The sequence below is a fragment of the Pleurodeles waltl genome, chromosome 3_1 (genome assembly GCF_031143425.1).
Source record: "Pleurodeles waltl isolate 20211129_DDA chromosome 3_1, aPleWal1.hap1.20221129, whole genome shotgun sequence".
Taxonomy (NCBI): domain Eukaryota; kingdom Metazoa; phylum Chordata; class Amphibia; order Caudata; family Salamandridae; genus Pleurodeles; species Pleurodeles waltl.
The window spans coordinates 419,797,501-419,812,107 of record NC_090440.1 but is presented as its reverse complement, the minus strand read 5'-3'; the positions used below and the strand labels follow the sequence as shown (position 1 = coordinate 419,812,107).

Here is a 14,607-nt window from a genome sequence, read left to right as displayed (position 1 = left end):
GGAGAAGATATACCCATTTTCATTACACACAGTGACATGTAACAAACAAGGTCCACATAAGGTTTCTTATTTCAAGGAATAGAGACTGTAGAACTTGATCAGAGGGGTGGTAATCGGAAATTATGGCTTCGACAATGAGAAGCATTTTGGCTTTTGAGATTGAAGGCAGTGAAAGAGGGTCTTAATATGGATCATGAATTACGTTATTTTTTGGGTGAATAGGCAGGATACATTTTGCAATGTATCCATTTGCTTTAATTTTCTTAGGATCCATACATATGAACAATTTTCACTGTTGATTTGATGTGCTATGATCTGTGAAAAACAATTTCTATGAATGTATTCTACATAAGTAGACTAAGACTGTGCGGCATGATGTCCAGATTACTGTTTGCTGGGTTTATTAGCTGTCACTCTTCCTGGGAATTGGCTTTAAATACTTTTTACTTTATGACTGACTGTCTATAAAATAAATTCCACCTCTGGATTTTTTATGTTACTATGAACACTGATGATGTTTATTAGCTGTCACTATGCTTAGGAATCACCTCTATATAGTCTTTATTTTTTAACTGACGTTCTCTTACATACATTCTACGTCTGGATTTTTCATGTTACTGTGAGCAATGATGATGTCAGATGCTTTGGAAAGCACCTGAGGTGTACCATATAGGGGTGCATAGTTTTATTGGTAGGATGGTGATTTGGTGATAGAAGTAGAGGTTGATGAATTGAAAATGGTGACTTAATTTACCTGACTATTGTCCCATATTAAACACAATAGGACTGCGCATATACTAGTCGGATGGTTTGGACTTATTTTTGGCACTGTTTTGGCCTTGGATGATTCATAGCTATGTTTACTATAGCCTTCTATTATGTACTGATGTAAGATGGAGTTTGGGATCAACCGCCGTTTGAATGCAGTCACCTGATTGATCATGGGTGACATTTTGTGATAATTATATTTTTCTCATTAAACGTTTTTTTAGTTCAATTCTGAGAATGAATCTATTAGATATTGTTGTTTCTGTTGTTCTGTTATTAGTGTGGGGCGTCATTTTGCAGCAGTGAAATGATTTATAATCTCTTGCTAATATGGTGGGTATGTTTACAGACGAAACACCATGCTCTGAGATAGCCAAGGGATTTCAATATGGGGCTAGCTTTTCACACTGAGGGAGTACAGACCCACACGTTTAGTTTACTGGGTTCACAGCACTCTATGATTATGGTGTTCTTTACTTAAGGCCTTTTAAGATGGCACCCGAGTTCCACACTTTAGAATGGCCAGACGCCCAGTACAACAGGGAGTACTCTCCCCTTCATTGGTGAGGTATGTGAAAAAGAAGTGAAATTATGTCTTTTTTAAAATCAATTTAAAGTAGCGGGAGACTTTGTGTATACCCTCATGGAACGTTACACAGAGTAAGGCATTTGGTCCTGTGAATTTTCTTTGATTTATACTTAGAGCAAATGGGGATTGAAACTTGTTACTCTGTAGGTTATCAATTATGTCTTATGTGATCTTAAGTACAATGCTTGTTTACAGGATAGTTGTACATGTCAGGGTTTAATTTTAGTTGTACCTTATGTGCAGCACACATTTTCTTTTGTGTCCTTGCTTTTGTTCCATACCTTGCATTAGTGAAAATTACTTTACTACCATGGATGGTAGGCTCAGACGTGAAGGTGCTATTTAAAGCACATTGTTTATTTATGTGCAGTTTTGAATAGGTAGTGATATGTACTGGTGCACATATTACTATGTTTTGCTTATGCGATATGTACAGCTTGTTCCTCCTTTATATACTCTCTTGGAATAGTAGTTATAAACATACGTAGTAGTTTCAATTTAAGACTGTACCTTTGAATTACTTAGGTGAATGCAAGAGGTAGTTTTACTCAGGAGTCTAGATATGTAATTTGACTGGTATATTTGTGTGTTTATTTCCAGCTTGTGGGATAGGTTAGATACACTTGGTACATACATACACTTTATTTGTTTGGATTGTTTACATTACAAGGTACTGAGGCCCATATTTATACTTTTCTAGCGCCGCACTTGTGTCATTTTTTTATGCAAAAGCGGCACAAATTTGCAAAATTCAATTATATTTCGAAAGTTTGCACTGCTTTTGCGTCAAAAAAGATGCATATGCGGCCCTAAAAAAGTATAAATATGGCACTGAATATCTTTTTGATGTGCCTCTGTTTTGCAATAGGTTTCAATGGTAATAATGTAGTGTTTTTACTATTTTACTACAGGATTATTTTTCATTGTTATTTTGATACACTTATAACAATGAATGCTAGGTAAGAAGATCTTTCATGGATAGAGTATTAATTTAATGGTGGTGTCGGGCACTACTTTGTATCAAGATGAGCATTTTCCTTTAACTTGGTCATGGTTGTATTCTACTAATTCTCATGGCCATGCTGTTCACTATGACTTAAAGACTTTACGTCTTTCCCTGGTGATGATGGCTTCTCTGGTGAGGGCACCGATATGGGAGTCTGATACATAGTGCTTTATTGGCTTCCTTTACTTTGTTGCATCTCGAATTTAGGGTGAGAGTGCACTTATAAGAGTTTGCTCCTCCCTCTACTCCTCTCTACACTTATTTTTGTGCACACATCTATTGTAGCCCTGAAGGAGTCAGCTGCCATTTAACCAGGATTGATGTGTTGGCGTCATTTTGTGCACTGCAACATTTTCCAATGATTCAAGGATGAGGAGAAGTTAATTATAAAATACTGACTTATTTGTCGAAATCACATGGAAGCCATCTAAACACTTGGGACGAAAAAATAAAGTTTGGAACAATTAAGTATGAAAAATGAGAAATCTTCTGGCTTCCCTGTGTGCTTGAAGCCATTAAAACAGAATATCAGAAGATGACTGAACCGTCTGCCTGAAACCTGAGAAGAGCCCTGCACCCTCTTGTAGCCAGGTCAAAAAAGGGAGCTCCAAGGGTCACAAGGGTGACCTTCTGTTCAAGCCACAGGGACGCAACGAGGTACAAGAAGGCTTTTATGCAACTGACAGGCTGGCCTGTTCCAAATGGACCTGCCCTTGACCCTACTGCTGGTTTCTCCTGGAGTGAGTCTGAGGTCCTGCAACCTTGTGATGTGTTAAAGCGTACTCTTTCTAACATCCTGAGAAAACCTGGCACTTAGAAACCTTTTGCCTCCAAAAACCTCCTGAGGACAGCGACAAACCTGCCAAATGTGTGTTGCCACTGGGCTGAAGATTCAGGTTTCCCCCACATTTCTGAAAAAGCCAACCCAATTCAGCTAGACCTAGCTACTTGACTGTAACACTTTATGTGATCAGTTACCCGCACCATGTGCTCAGTATAAAATTTTAAGCACTGGAATGGCCTGTCTGTGGCATGCATTGCAACAAGTATCGAATTATTAAACTGTTTAGAGTGTAGAGGACTGAACACATCTGAAAAAAAATAACATGTCAGATAGTTGTCTATTCTAATTAGAGTGTATACCTATATATGCAAACAGTCTATCAAGCAGTAGATTTCTAGACCTCTTCTTGTCACCCATGAGGTTACTCAGATGCTGGCAGGGTCCAGTTGATTAGCCGAATAGCCAGGTCTTCAGTGACTGTCGGAACTCTGGAAAAAATGGGGCCCTCTATTGAGATGCAATAAAACTGGAGTGGTGCGAGACATTAGCCAATGTCCCACATCCACCAATCTAAATAACATCCTCAATCTCTAAAGAAATGCAAATGTTTTATGGTAAGTGTATGTCTGAGTTTGACTATAACTGTTGCAGGTGTGACCTATGATATCATAAGGCCATATGGTAGGCTTTCCTTTTTCAATCTGCATGATTTGCTAATAAATTGATTATTTGGAATTGGATTTATGTGTCCAGTGACTGCGTCCCACCAGACCACATTTTCCAGGATTTTCCTCGCCACACCGTATAATAAGCCATGCCGGTTTATCCCATTCTTAACAGGCAGCCACAATGATTGCTTTGACACGTTTTGTGCTCATTTTGCAATACTTGCACTAGGACAAGCTTACAAAAAATCATTTACAAGTGCAACAATTTCCTCAACATGTATATGTACATCACAGATATATGATTTACCTCTTCTATATCTTTCTTTCCCAAAGAATTTCAGAAGGGATTAAAAAATGCAATTATTCAAACTTCAAAATTAGTTAAACTGTCACAGGTGCATCACCGCACAATAACTGTAAGGATCTGTATTACTGTAAGAAATCCCTAAACACACAAAACTCATGTGAAAGCACATTTGAACATATACATACACTACCTGATGAGCGAGTTCGTGTGCTATCACTGTAACCACTCTCTCTTTGTTTGCAATTGATGATTCCAATGGGTCGAACAAGAGTGCTGTCTCTCTGTATGTGATCAAGCCCCAGTTCTCCATGGCTCCTGCACTGAAGTCCGGAATTGCCATCTGTTCTGTAACAAGAAGCATCCTCATTAGCAAATAAAAACCATTTATTTTTTGACTTGTTAATGGAGTTGGTGGTCAACCTATCCAACAAGTACCAGGACATTGTTCCTTTGCACACCCCAGTCTGCAATGAAAGCATTAATCAACTCACAGAAACATTATTATAGTAAAGTAATTGCCTTTGACCTTCAATTACTTATCCAGAAAAGGTTACATTTAAATAAACTAATGAGTGTTTTGTGATTTCTCAGTATGCCCAATTATAAATTCAAAGACATAATCACTGTATCAGATATTTAAGGACCATCCTAAGGTGTCTTCTGATGAGCACGCTGAGAAGTACAAAGCAATAACTGTTCTGCAACTGTCCTCTACTACAAGCCTCCCTGCCTCTTGCCTCCACTAATCCACTCTTTTTGATTTGCCTTGATGTTTTACAGTGGATCAGGCCATGTTACACTGCACCATGCTGTCACACCATATGTGCGGGTCATTAGGCTGGGTCTCCCTTCCTTCTAGACTGTCCAACGTCATTATCCCTCTCTCTATTTTAGATCCATATCACTATACGTTTCTATATCTAGACATTCCCACCACATTCATTGCCATCATTAATTTAATTCCCAAACAACTGTTACCTGCTGCCACCCTGACAACCAACATACCCTCTGCCACCTGCTGTGGACTCCACTAAGCTTGACAGATCCCGGTCTTGGTCTGCCTCCACTTCAAGACCATCCAATATCAACCCCCCTCTGCAAATTACTGGGTCTGGTTTGCAAGCTCGACAATTTTGCATCTGCCCCATTGATTGTTGTCATGCAGGTTTACCACTGCTCACTTCTGCTCCAGTTTATACAGGCCTCGTTGTCCTTCCTATGCCAAGATGTATTCAGTTACTTGATCATTCCACACCATTATGTGTCCCTCAAACCCTCTATCACTTGGCTTCTGCTTCCAGGCTCTGCCAGTTAGACTGGTTCTCTGACTACTTCATTCTAGGGTTCCTCTAGCAGTTGGGTGCTGAGTCAGATGCAGCAGGTTCACATTCATTTGGCTACTTGCTGAACTTCTTGAACTGGCCTGTGCCTCACCAGGCTCTTTATGTGTCACACTAAAGAGGAAGAAGGGAATGCCAGCTCTACGATCATCTGACTAGTAAGGTGAAATAAGATATCTTCCCTATTTGTTTGCTACTGGTTGTTTTCAATTACCAGCCTTTGACTTTCATGTTTGCCATCTCTTTTTTCTAAAGAAAAAGTGTCTGACTATGGGAGCAGTTTCTCTATAGTTTGTTAAGGCTGGTTGGTGTACAATTATTTGTTCGTTTACCTTTCTTGGAATCTGACTAAAATGCAGTTTTCCACAGTAGCATATATTCATGTAAACCTCAAATTTAATACTAAAGTTAGTATGGTTTTGAAATATTCTTATGTTATTCTTATATTGAAACTCCTTTGTCTTTATGAATCTACACTACACGCTCTGCAGATATAGTGGCCTTGTAGAGGATTACATTTGAAGTTTTCATACAGATAGGACGTTTTACCTATGTATTTACTAATGTGCATCCTACTGCATATACTCTTCTAAATGCACATGTTAATATCTCTAATCATTGGCTTGTGCCTTATTTAAGATATTAAAAGCCATTCTTAGATAACAAGTGCTTGAACTCGTTACTCATTTTATAGTATGTTTTGATTATATGTTGATACTGATTCTATTCTTAACTTGGTTGGTTTAACTTTGCTGGTTTATTTTATCTCATTGCTAGTAACACTTCCCAAAGTTCATCTGCACATTCTTCCAGTAATCTGGCCTGGATATCCTCTTGGTTTGTACTTTTCCTTTAACTGTCTTGCAAGTGGCTCCTATTCTATATCTGCTACATACTACCCTTAACATCACTTGTGAAATGAAGTAAGGTACATCTGTGTAATGCTTTAATATATGGTGTAGGTCTTAATAATTGGAAATGACCATCTTCTGCATGGAATGACCCCAATTTTGTGCCTCCTATTTCTGAACTTGCTTTTGCTTGCCATAGGACTCATAGAACTTGACTTCTGCTAAACAGTAATACAATGCTTGTGCTCTCTAAACATGGTACACTTGTCATACCTCTAATTGGCACTTTTAATTCACTTGTAAGTCCATAGTATATGGGACCACTTCCATCCAGGGTGGGTAAATTAAAGGCTGAAAGTGGGTTGAAGCACTCACAGTGCCTTTAACAAATTTATCACTGTAAGACATGTCTTCGGGTCTGCAACTGCAGCCTGGGTGTGCAGTTATAAACTTTCATTCTAGCCAGGCCTACACCTGTCTTTTTAGTACTTATATTTCACTCATTAAGGAGACCTTTAATGCCCACAGGGTATGGTACATGTTATCTAAAAAGTAGGACATGCATATTTAATAATTTACATGTCTTGGCAGTGAAAAATGCAAAGATTGTTTTTCACTGTGGCAAGGCTGGATCTCCCATTGAGAAACAATGGGTTATACTATAACACCATAATAATGCTGAATATCAGTCTGGGAGCAGCTAGAACATTAATTCAAGGATTCATTTTATTGGAAATATAAATCTAACTTAATGGCCGAGTCAGATTTTACATTACTATTTTGGCAATAACACTTATTGAAAGTTGTCATTTTCCTGCCTCAAAACCAAAATACCTTTTTGCCAGTGTTCAACTGTCACCGGACCTGTGATGGCTCCCCTGTGGTCAGATGTATACTACTTCCACACTGTGGGACAAAGGGTCTGGGTGTGGGAAGTGGGCTCCTCCATTGACTGGATGGCCTAGGGGCTTGCCCCCCCTCCCAGAGCTTTAAAGGTGGCCCACTGTGTCACTGGGTGATGAAGCTCACATCTAGACCTGCCTTCCTTTTGTCACTTTCTTCAAGCTGGTGCCAAAGCCAGGGTGTTTGGTGGTGTCATTATCTTCATTAAAACATTCTCTGTTTTTGTAAACTGTTTTTTCAAGTGTTGTGCTTTGACTTTATTACTGTTTGAGTACTGCTTAAATAGTACTTTACACATTGTCTTATATTTAAGCCTTACTGTGTTGTCAACCTTTCTTCTCATGTATCCAAAGGACAAAAAAAAACAATCTCTGATTCAAGGTATTCAAAGATGAATTTTAAGTTCACACCTCATACTCCTCATACTGATTCAGGTTAAGATGGCTTCGAATTCAAATTTTTAACACTTCCAGATGGGAACATTATTGGCTATGAACTGCTTACTTCCACTTAATCTCATTAAATGGAGTTCCTGTGTTGTAGTTCTCTGCTACCTGAAAGCTGACCTTGTCGAAATATACTATGCCAGGTCAAACATTGCTAATACTACTCACTTTTGGCAGAGGAAAATATTCCTTCTTAAAAGAGGAAAGGTTTTTGAGTGCCAATCAAGCATGCATTTCTCCAGGTTCTTTGGAGTAGAGCCTACGAAAATGAAATGGGACAAGAGAGAGAAAGAGAGACACTGGATAGTTTCACTCTGTTTGTTGTTTCTGCTGGGCTCAGCCTTCGTGGAAGAGGCACTGACACAACAAGATATATATCTCTTAGGGCCTCATTACAAGGTTGGCGGGATGACTGTCAGCCCACAAGCCCCCATGGGGGGGGGTGACCGCTGCAGAGCTGGCAGTCTCCCCCTGCCGCTATTATGATCTTTCCACTGGACTGACCTGTGAAAACCTCCATAATTGCCAGTCAGCCAAGTGTAAACAGTGCAGCTGCATTGGCCTTGGCTCTTCATGGAGTCCAGGCCAATGCGGTTGAGCAGAAGGGCCCCCCAGCACCCTCGGAATGCACACTCTCTGCCGAAGCAGACAGTGCGTATTCCAAGTGTGAGGGGCGAGGAGAGGCATGCACTGTCCCCGGCATGGTCATTGGAAGTGCAGGGTCCCCCATGTGGCCCCCAGCACTGCCTTTCAGCCAGCCTTTTCATGATGGGGACCCGCCATAAAATGGCTTGGGGAAAGGGGTTCTTGTGATCAGCATAGTGGCGCTGAACTCAGTGTGCCCATGGCTGACCACATCTCAGACCATCACCACCCTGTTGAGAACCCTGTTTCTGGCTGTGGCAGCGGTACCTTGGCAGAGTCGTAATATGGTGGTCAGACCACCAGAAGTGTGGCAGTTCAACCGCCATTGTGAGTCTGGTGGTCTTATGAATGCCTGACATATAATGAGGCCCTTTTTCTAATTACATTACTGTTCACTATTTCTACTACAACACATGATACATCTCTGTGTAATTGACAGTCTGCGGTTTGTGAAAACTCTGACTTCCTAAAGCTGAACACAAAACCTTTTTAATAGATGCAAGGGATAACCTGAACTGTGATACATGTTCCTATATAGATAACTGCCTTTACTCCATTGTATATCAAGTGTGATCCAATTGACTCTCAATATACATAATTCATCATCTTTAACATAATGAATACACATTTTTTTATGTTTCACTCCTGACAGTAAGTGGTTACCTCCCTTCAACTGGAAATACCTCATATCGTATCTAATTCAAGTAAAATAAAGAAAAGGCTGGACAAGCTGAGGATTCACTAGTTACTCAGGTGAACAAGTTTAATAGATTTCATAAACCCAGAAATGATGACTAGAGTACAATAGGGATTGAAATCCTAGGCCACGTGACAATGTCACAACAGAGTTTGCAATCCTAGGAAGGATGACTTCAATACATCAGTCTAAATCTGTGATCTCAAGTGTAATCCAAAAAGCTTTTTTGAAATCAACACCTGATGAAAGTGTGATAAATTCCAACATATTTACAAGAAGGTACCATCTGCAGTAACTAAGTATCATGATTGCCTAGCAAGGAACATTTTTAAACATGTGAACAGGGATGGCTCCTTCACAATGGCGAAGAAGCATCACGCTCCTGGTTAAGAGCCAGGAGATGAAAAATAAAACAATAGTTTGATATTGTTTTATTTTTCATCTGCTGGCTCAGCCAGGAGTGCCGGGAGGGGTGGGCCAGGCCAAAGGAGGTAGGAGGGGGAGGAGGAGAGAGTGCACCTAAGCGCTCATGTGTGTTAACCATCCGTCTCAGGCCGGCTAAACATACATGCGCACTTAGGTTTCCCCAGCCCGGCTGCGGGCTGGAGAAACTGCACAGACCCCAGGATTATGTCTGAGCAGCAGTCCAAGCCGCTTAGACCAATCCTGATGCTGCTATCATGCTAAGTTTAGCATGAAAGCAGGGACAGGATTGCTGGGGAACTTGTGCTGGTGTCTCAGTGAATGCTGGGACACCACATTGAGGGAAGAGGACTGAGGCTGCAGGAGACGGCGGGAGTCTGCACCATCGATGAAAGTTTATTTTATTTTGTATTTTTTTTTGTCTCCTTCCCCCCACCACCCCCCTCCCAATGAGATTGGTGGCTGCCGTCGCTGCATGAGAATCTTTTTCTCTATGGATGCCAGATGGCTGCTGCCATTTTCAGTTTCATAAGAAGTCCGTGACATTCTGGGCAATATACTTTGTCTTGACTCAGCTTGCCTGTTTTGCGTAGTGCATCGCAGAAGTAGCGTTTCACACCAAATGGTGCTCAAGTTCTGCATATTCTTCTGCAGCAAAGGACTGGAGCACCTCCAAAGTTCAGAAGAGTATGTCTAATTCTCATTCTTAGTTTCCAAAATCACGATCACTCCTCCATTGTGAGCATGTTTAATAGTTAGTTCTGCTGTCTCACTTAACGGTAACATGATTAGAAAAAACAGTAATTGCACTTAGAATGTGATTTACATGAATAAACAAAAGGGTACCTATATATCTAGACCCTCGTCAGAAATGTGTTTCTCTTAATGAAAATTGGGGCTGACATCTTGTAATAGGACAACATAGATTCAGAAAGTGCAATGCATTCACCATACATATATTGGTGTTTCATCAAAAGAAGACAATGAACATGTATTAATTGTAGAATCAGCTTTGTAATTTATGGAATATATGATCCACTGGAAAAGTGTATATAGAGATAAAATTACAAATAGTGTAAATATATCAATAGTCTTCACAAATCATAAATACTGCTGCTCTAGTGGTGAGTCAGAAGACGAGAAGGTGGTATGCTAAAGGTGAGCTTTTGAAATAATCAAAAGAATCCTACGAAGGGGTAACTGAGGAGAAATCCAAGTTCAATGAAAAGAAATGTATTACTGGCACTTATCATCTAACTAACTTCATATTTAACAAATATAATGTACTCGTCAAACTGTAATATATCTTTAAACTACATAATATGACCGTTATAGGGATAAATAATGTCCCATTGCAAATTTTTCACAGTGATGAAAATTTAAGTTTAATTATAAAAAAAAAATAAAGGCCCTGATTTAAAAGGGCCTAGCGCCACTTGAGCGCAGCCTTAGTGTATTTTTTTTTACACTTAGGCAGCACTAAGTTGCCTTTTTCCCCATGTCATATTTATAAAGTGGCTCAACGCATGCATTGCTCCACTTTGTAACCCTTTGCGATACATTATGCATGCACCATGCATAATGTATACAAAGGGGGCATTCCCCCATTAGGGGGGCCGAAAAAATGGGGGAAAGAAATGTAACGGTTTTCTTTGTGTCATTTTTTGCAGAACTTTTAACGACTGGTCAGAGCAGGCATTCAAAGGGGGCACACCATTGTTTACAACAGGCCCCTATGTACTGTTAGGATTAGCACCAAAATCTTGCCACTAACCCTGAATAGTACATCACTAGCATCAAAAATAATTATGCTTTTGCCCCCTACCCTGCGCCATGGTGCGTCGTATCTTAGATACGGTGCACACATGGTGGCATTAGGGGCGCTAAGGGGTGCAAGGAAAATGGTGCTGCACATTCCTTAAATCTGCCCCAAAATGTTCTAGGTACCTTTGTATTTGAGGATTTTTGGTGCTAGTAGGGCAAAGCACCACAATAGTGTAAAAAATTCTGACACTATTATCCTAAAGTGTGCCATGGTGAGCTTTATTATAAATACAGCGTTACCATGGTGTAATGAGGGGTGCGCAGGGCGACGCAAGGAAACTGACACATCCAAGATGATGCGCCAGTTCCTTGTAAATATGCCCCTTCGTTTTTAGATCCAAGTTCAGATAGGTATTTTTCTCTGTAAGTACAATTTTGCTTAAATATAACATTGTACAGAAAGTATACCTGAAACAAGCAAACCAATAAGTTATTTTGTAAATCTATAATTCATTCGGAAAGTGTCACTACCAATCTGCAATAATTCATGTGAGTAAATACCTAGGGGCATATTTATTCTTTTTGATGCAAAAACGCACTAACGCAGATTTGCATCAAAAAGTTTAGCTCAGGCTTGCACCATTCCTGAGCAACAGCCAGGTGCCATATTTATGGAATGGCGCAAGCCGGTGCAAAGGTTGGGCTAGCATGAAAAAAATGACATTAGCTGGGTGGGGGTGGCGGTATGGGAGAAGGGGGTTTTGCACCAAAAAATGACATTAGACTGGTGAGAGGCAAAAAAATGCCTCTCACCAGCCTAGCATCATTTTCTGATGCAAAACCATCCATACCACATGACTCCTGTCTTTTAAAAGACAGTAATCATGCCCACCACCCCAGTGGCCAGCACAGGGGACCAGTGTCCACTGGGCATGGCCATTGCACCCTGTGCCATGCACGGGGCCCCAAGTTGGGCCCCAGAATGCAGTTTAATTTTTAAAAAAATACTTACCTCTACTTACCCTACTTACCTGGGATGGGATCCCCCATCCTCTGGTGTCCCTCTGGTGTGGCTGGGGGTGGTCCTGAGGCTTGAAGAGAGCACCTATGGACCCGTTCCATGGTGTTTAACCATGGAAATGGGACCACAGGTCCCCTAATGCCTGGTCTGACACAAGTGTTAAATAATGCTGCAAAGCAAGCTTTGCACCATTACTTAACCCCACCTCCCACTTGTACGTAATTTTAGCATAGGGGATAAATATGGGGCTAGCTCTATTTTTTAGATGGGAACGCCTACCTTGCATCTCATTGAAGCTAGGTAGGTTCATGCGAATCCAAAAAATGGTGCAAACTCCAATATTTTGAAGTTAGACATCTCCAATGTCAAAATATAAATATGGAGTTCGTTTTGCACTAAATGAGCATTAAATAAATGACTCACATTCGATGGAAATTGAGTAAAGGTATGCCCCTTAATATCTAGGTGATTACAAGGGAACATATATCAGCAGACAGTCGCACCACACAATGCTCTTGGGCTAGTCCCACATCTCCGAAAAAAGCCAGTAATACGCCTCAATTCCGGTGTCCCAGTCATTCCGTATTTCTTTTAATCTTTGAAAGTTTAGTGAGGGTCCTCGTGTCAAGTGTTGTCCCTACTTGAATTGATAATTGGTAGAAGTACAAAAATTGTAATATCTTATCTTAAAAATGATCGTAAAAGTCTGTTCAAACCTAGCATTTTATATTTACTTTTCAATCAGTGTCCAGCTATGAGACTCAGGTTACTTTTTAATTATCTGTAACTTCGTGGCCACACCCTCAGCATTTTGCATTGGTTTGTGTGTCAAAAGGGCATATCCAGTTTGTGTGTCAAAAGAGCATATGGCAAACATAGCTCAATCACCGTGCGGGCTTTCCTGGTGCCAAATGGACTAGAGGAGAATTAGGAGAGATGAAAGAGACTAAGGGCCTCATTATGACCCTGGCGGGCGGCGGAGGCCGCCCGCCAGGATGCCGCCCTCCAAAATACCGCGCCGCCGTCAAAAGACCGCGGCGGGTATTACGAGTTTTCCCCTGGGCTGGCGGGCGGTTGCTGAAAAACCGCCCGCCAGCCCAGGGGAAAACGACCTTCCCACGAGGATGCTGGCTCGTAATCGAGCCGGCGGAGTGGGAAGGTGCGACGGGTGCAGTGGCACCCGTCGCGTATTTCAGTGTCTGCAAGGCAGACACTGAAATACTTTGCGGGGCCCTCAGGGGCCCGCGACCCCCCCTACCGCCATCCTGTTCATGGCGGCTTTCCCGCCATGAACAGGATGGCGGTAGGGGGGGTCAGAATCCTCATGGCTGCGGAGCGCGCTCCGCAGCCATGGAGGATTCAAACGAGCAGCGGAAAGTCAGCGGGAGACCGCTGACTTTCCGCTTCTGACCGCGGCTGAACCGCCGCGGTCAGAATGCTCGTTGGAGCACCGCCAGCCTGTTGGCGGTGCTCCCGTGGTCGGTGGCCGCCAGGGTCAGAATGACCCTCTAACTGACTAGGTGGGTAATTAACTCATTGACTCGGGTCTCTACCCGTCGTGCTATTAGGGCCTAAGGCTCAGTTCAGCCAAACTACCTGGATTCAAGACCTTTGATTAAAACAAAATCTAGACTTTGAAAAAGTGACACCACTTTTCAGTGCAATAGCACTATTACATAATTGATGTTAATATCATCCAAATGAGTGGTACTTTGTATCACAACTTTAGAAGCATGAAAACATCAGATAGTTATAACCTGTCGCCTTTTGATTGCCCACAGGTAGGACGTTTAACCCGCTGTACCATCTAAATGACTATGGGGGTCATTCAGACCTTGGCGGACGGCGGAGGCCGTCCGCCAAGGTACCGCCGACAAATGACCGCACCGCGGTCAAAAGACAGCGGCAGCCATTCAAACATTTCCGCTGGGCCGGCGGGCGCTCTCCAAAAGAGCGCCCGCCGGCCCAGCGGAAATGCCCCTGCAACGAGGACGCCGGCTCAGAATTGAGCCGGCGTAGTTGCAGGGGTGCGACGGGTGCAGTTGCACCTGTCGCGTATTTCAGTGTCTGCAAAGCAGACACTGAAATACTTTGTGGGGCCCTCTTACGGGGGCCCCGCGGCACCCCCTACCGCCATCCTGTTCATGGCGGGTTTCCCGCCATGAACAGGATGGCGGTAGGGGGTGTCTGAATCCCCATGGCGGCGGAGCGCGCTCCGCCGCCATGGAGGGTTCAATGGGGCAGCGGTAAACCGGCGGGAGACCGCCGGTTTACCCTTTCTGACCGCGGCTGAACCGCCGCGGTCAGAATGCCCTTGGGAGCACCGCCAGCCTGTTGGCGGTGCTCCCGTGGTCGGTGACCCTGGCGGTCACCGGCCGCCAGGGTCAGAATGACC

At 42.3% G+C, this 14,607-nt stretch overlaps 1 protein-coding gene across 1 annotated transcript in view; it reads right to left on the bottom strand.

Moving 5' to 3' along the window:
* Positions 1-14,607, bottom strand: part of LOC138284183 (aminopeptidase Ey-like) — a 432,258-nt gene that overhangs the window by 317,016 nt on the left and 100,635 nt on the right. The window contains exon 5 of the mRNA XM_069222681.1: positions 4,313-4,467. Within this exon, the coding sequence (XP_069078782.1) occupies positions 4,313-4,467 (155 nt within the window). The remainder of the gene's footprint in view (positions 1-4,312; positions 4,468-14,607) is intronic.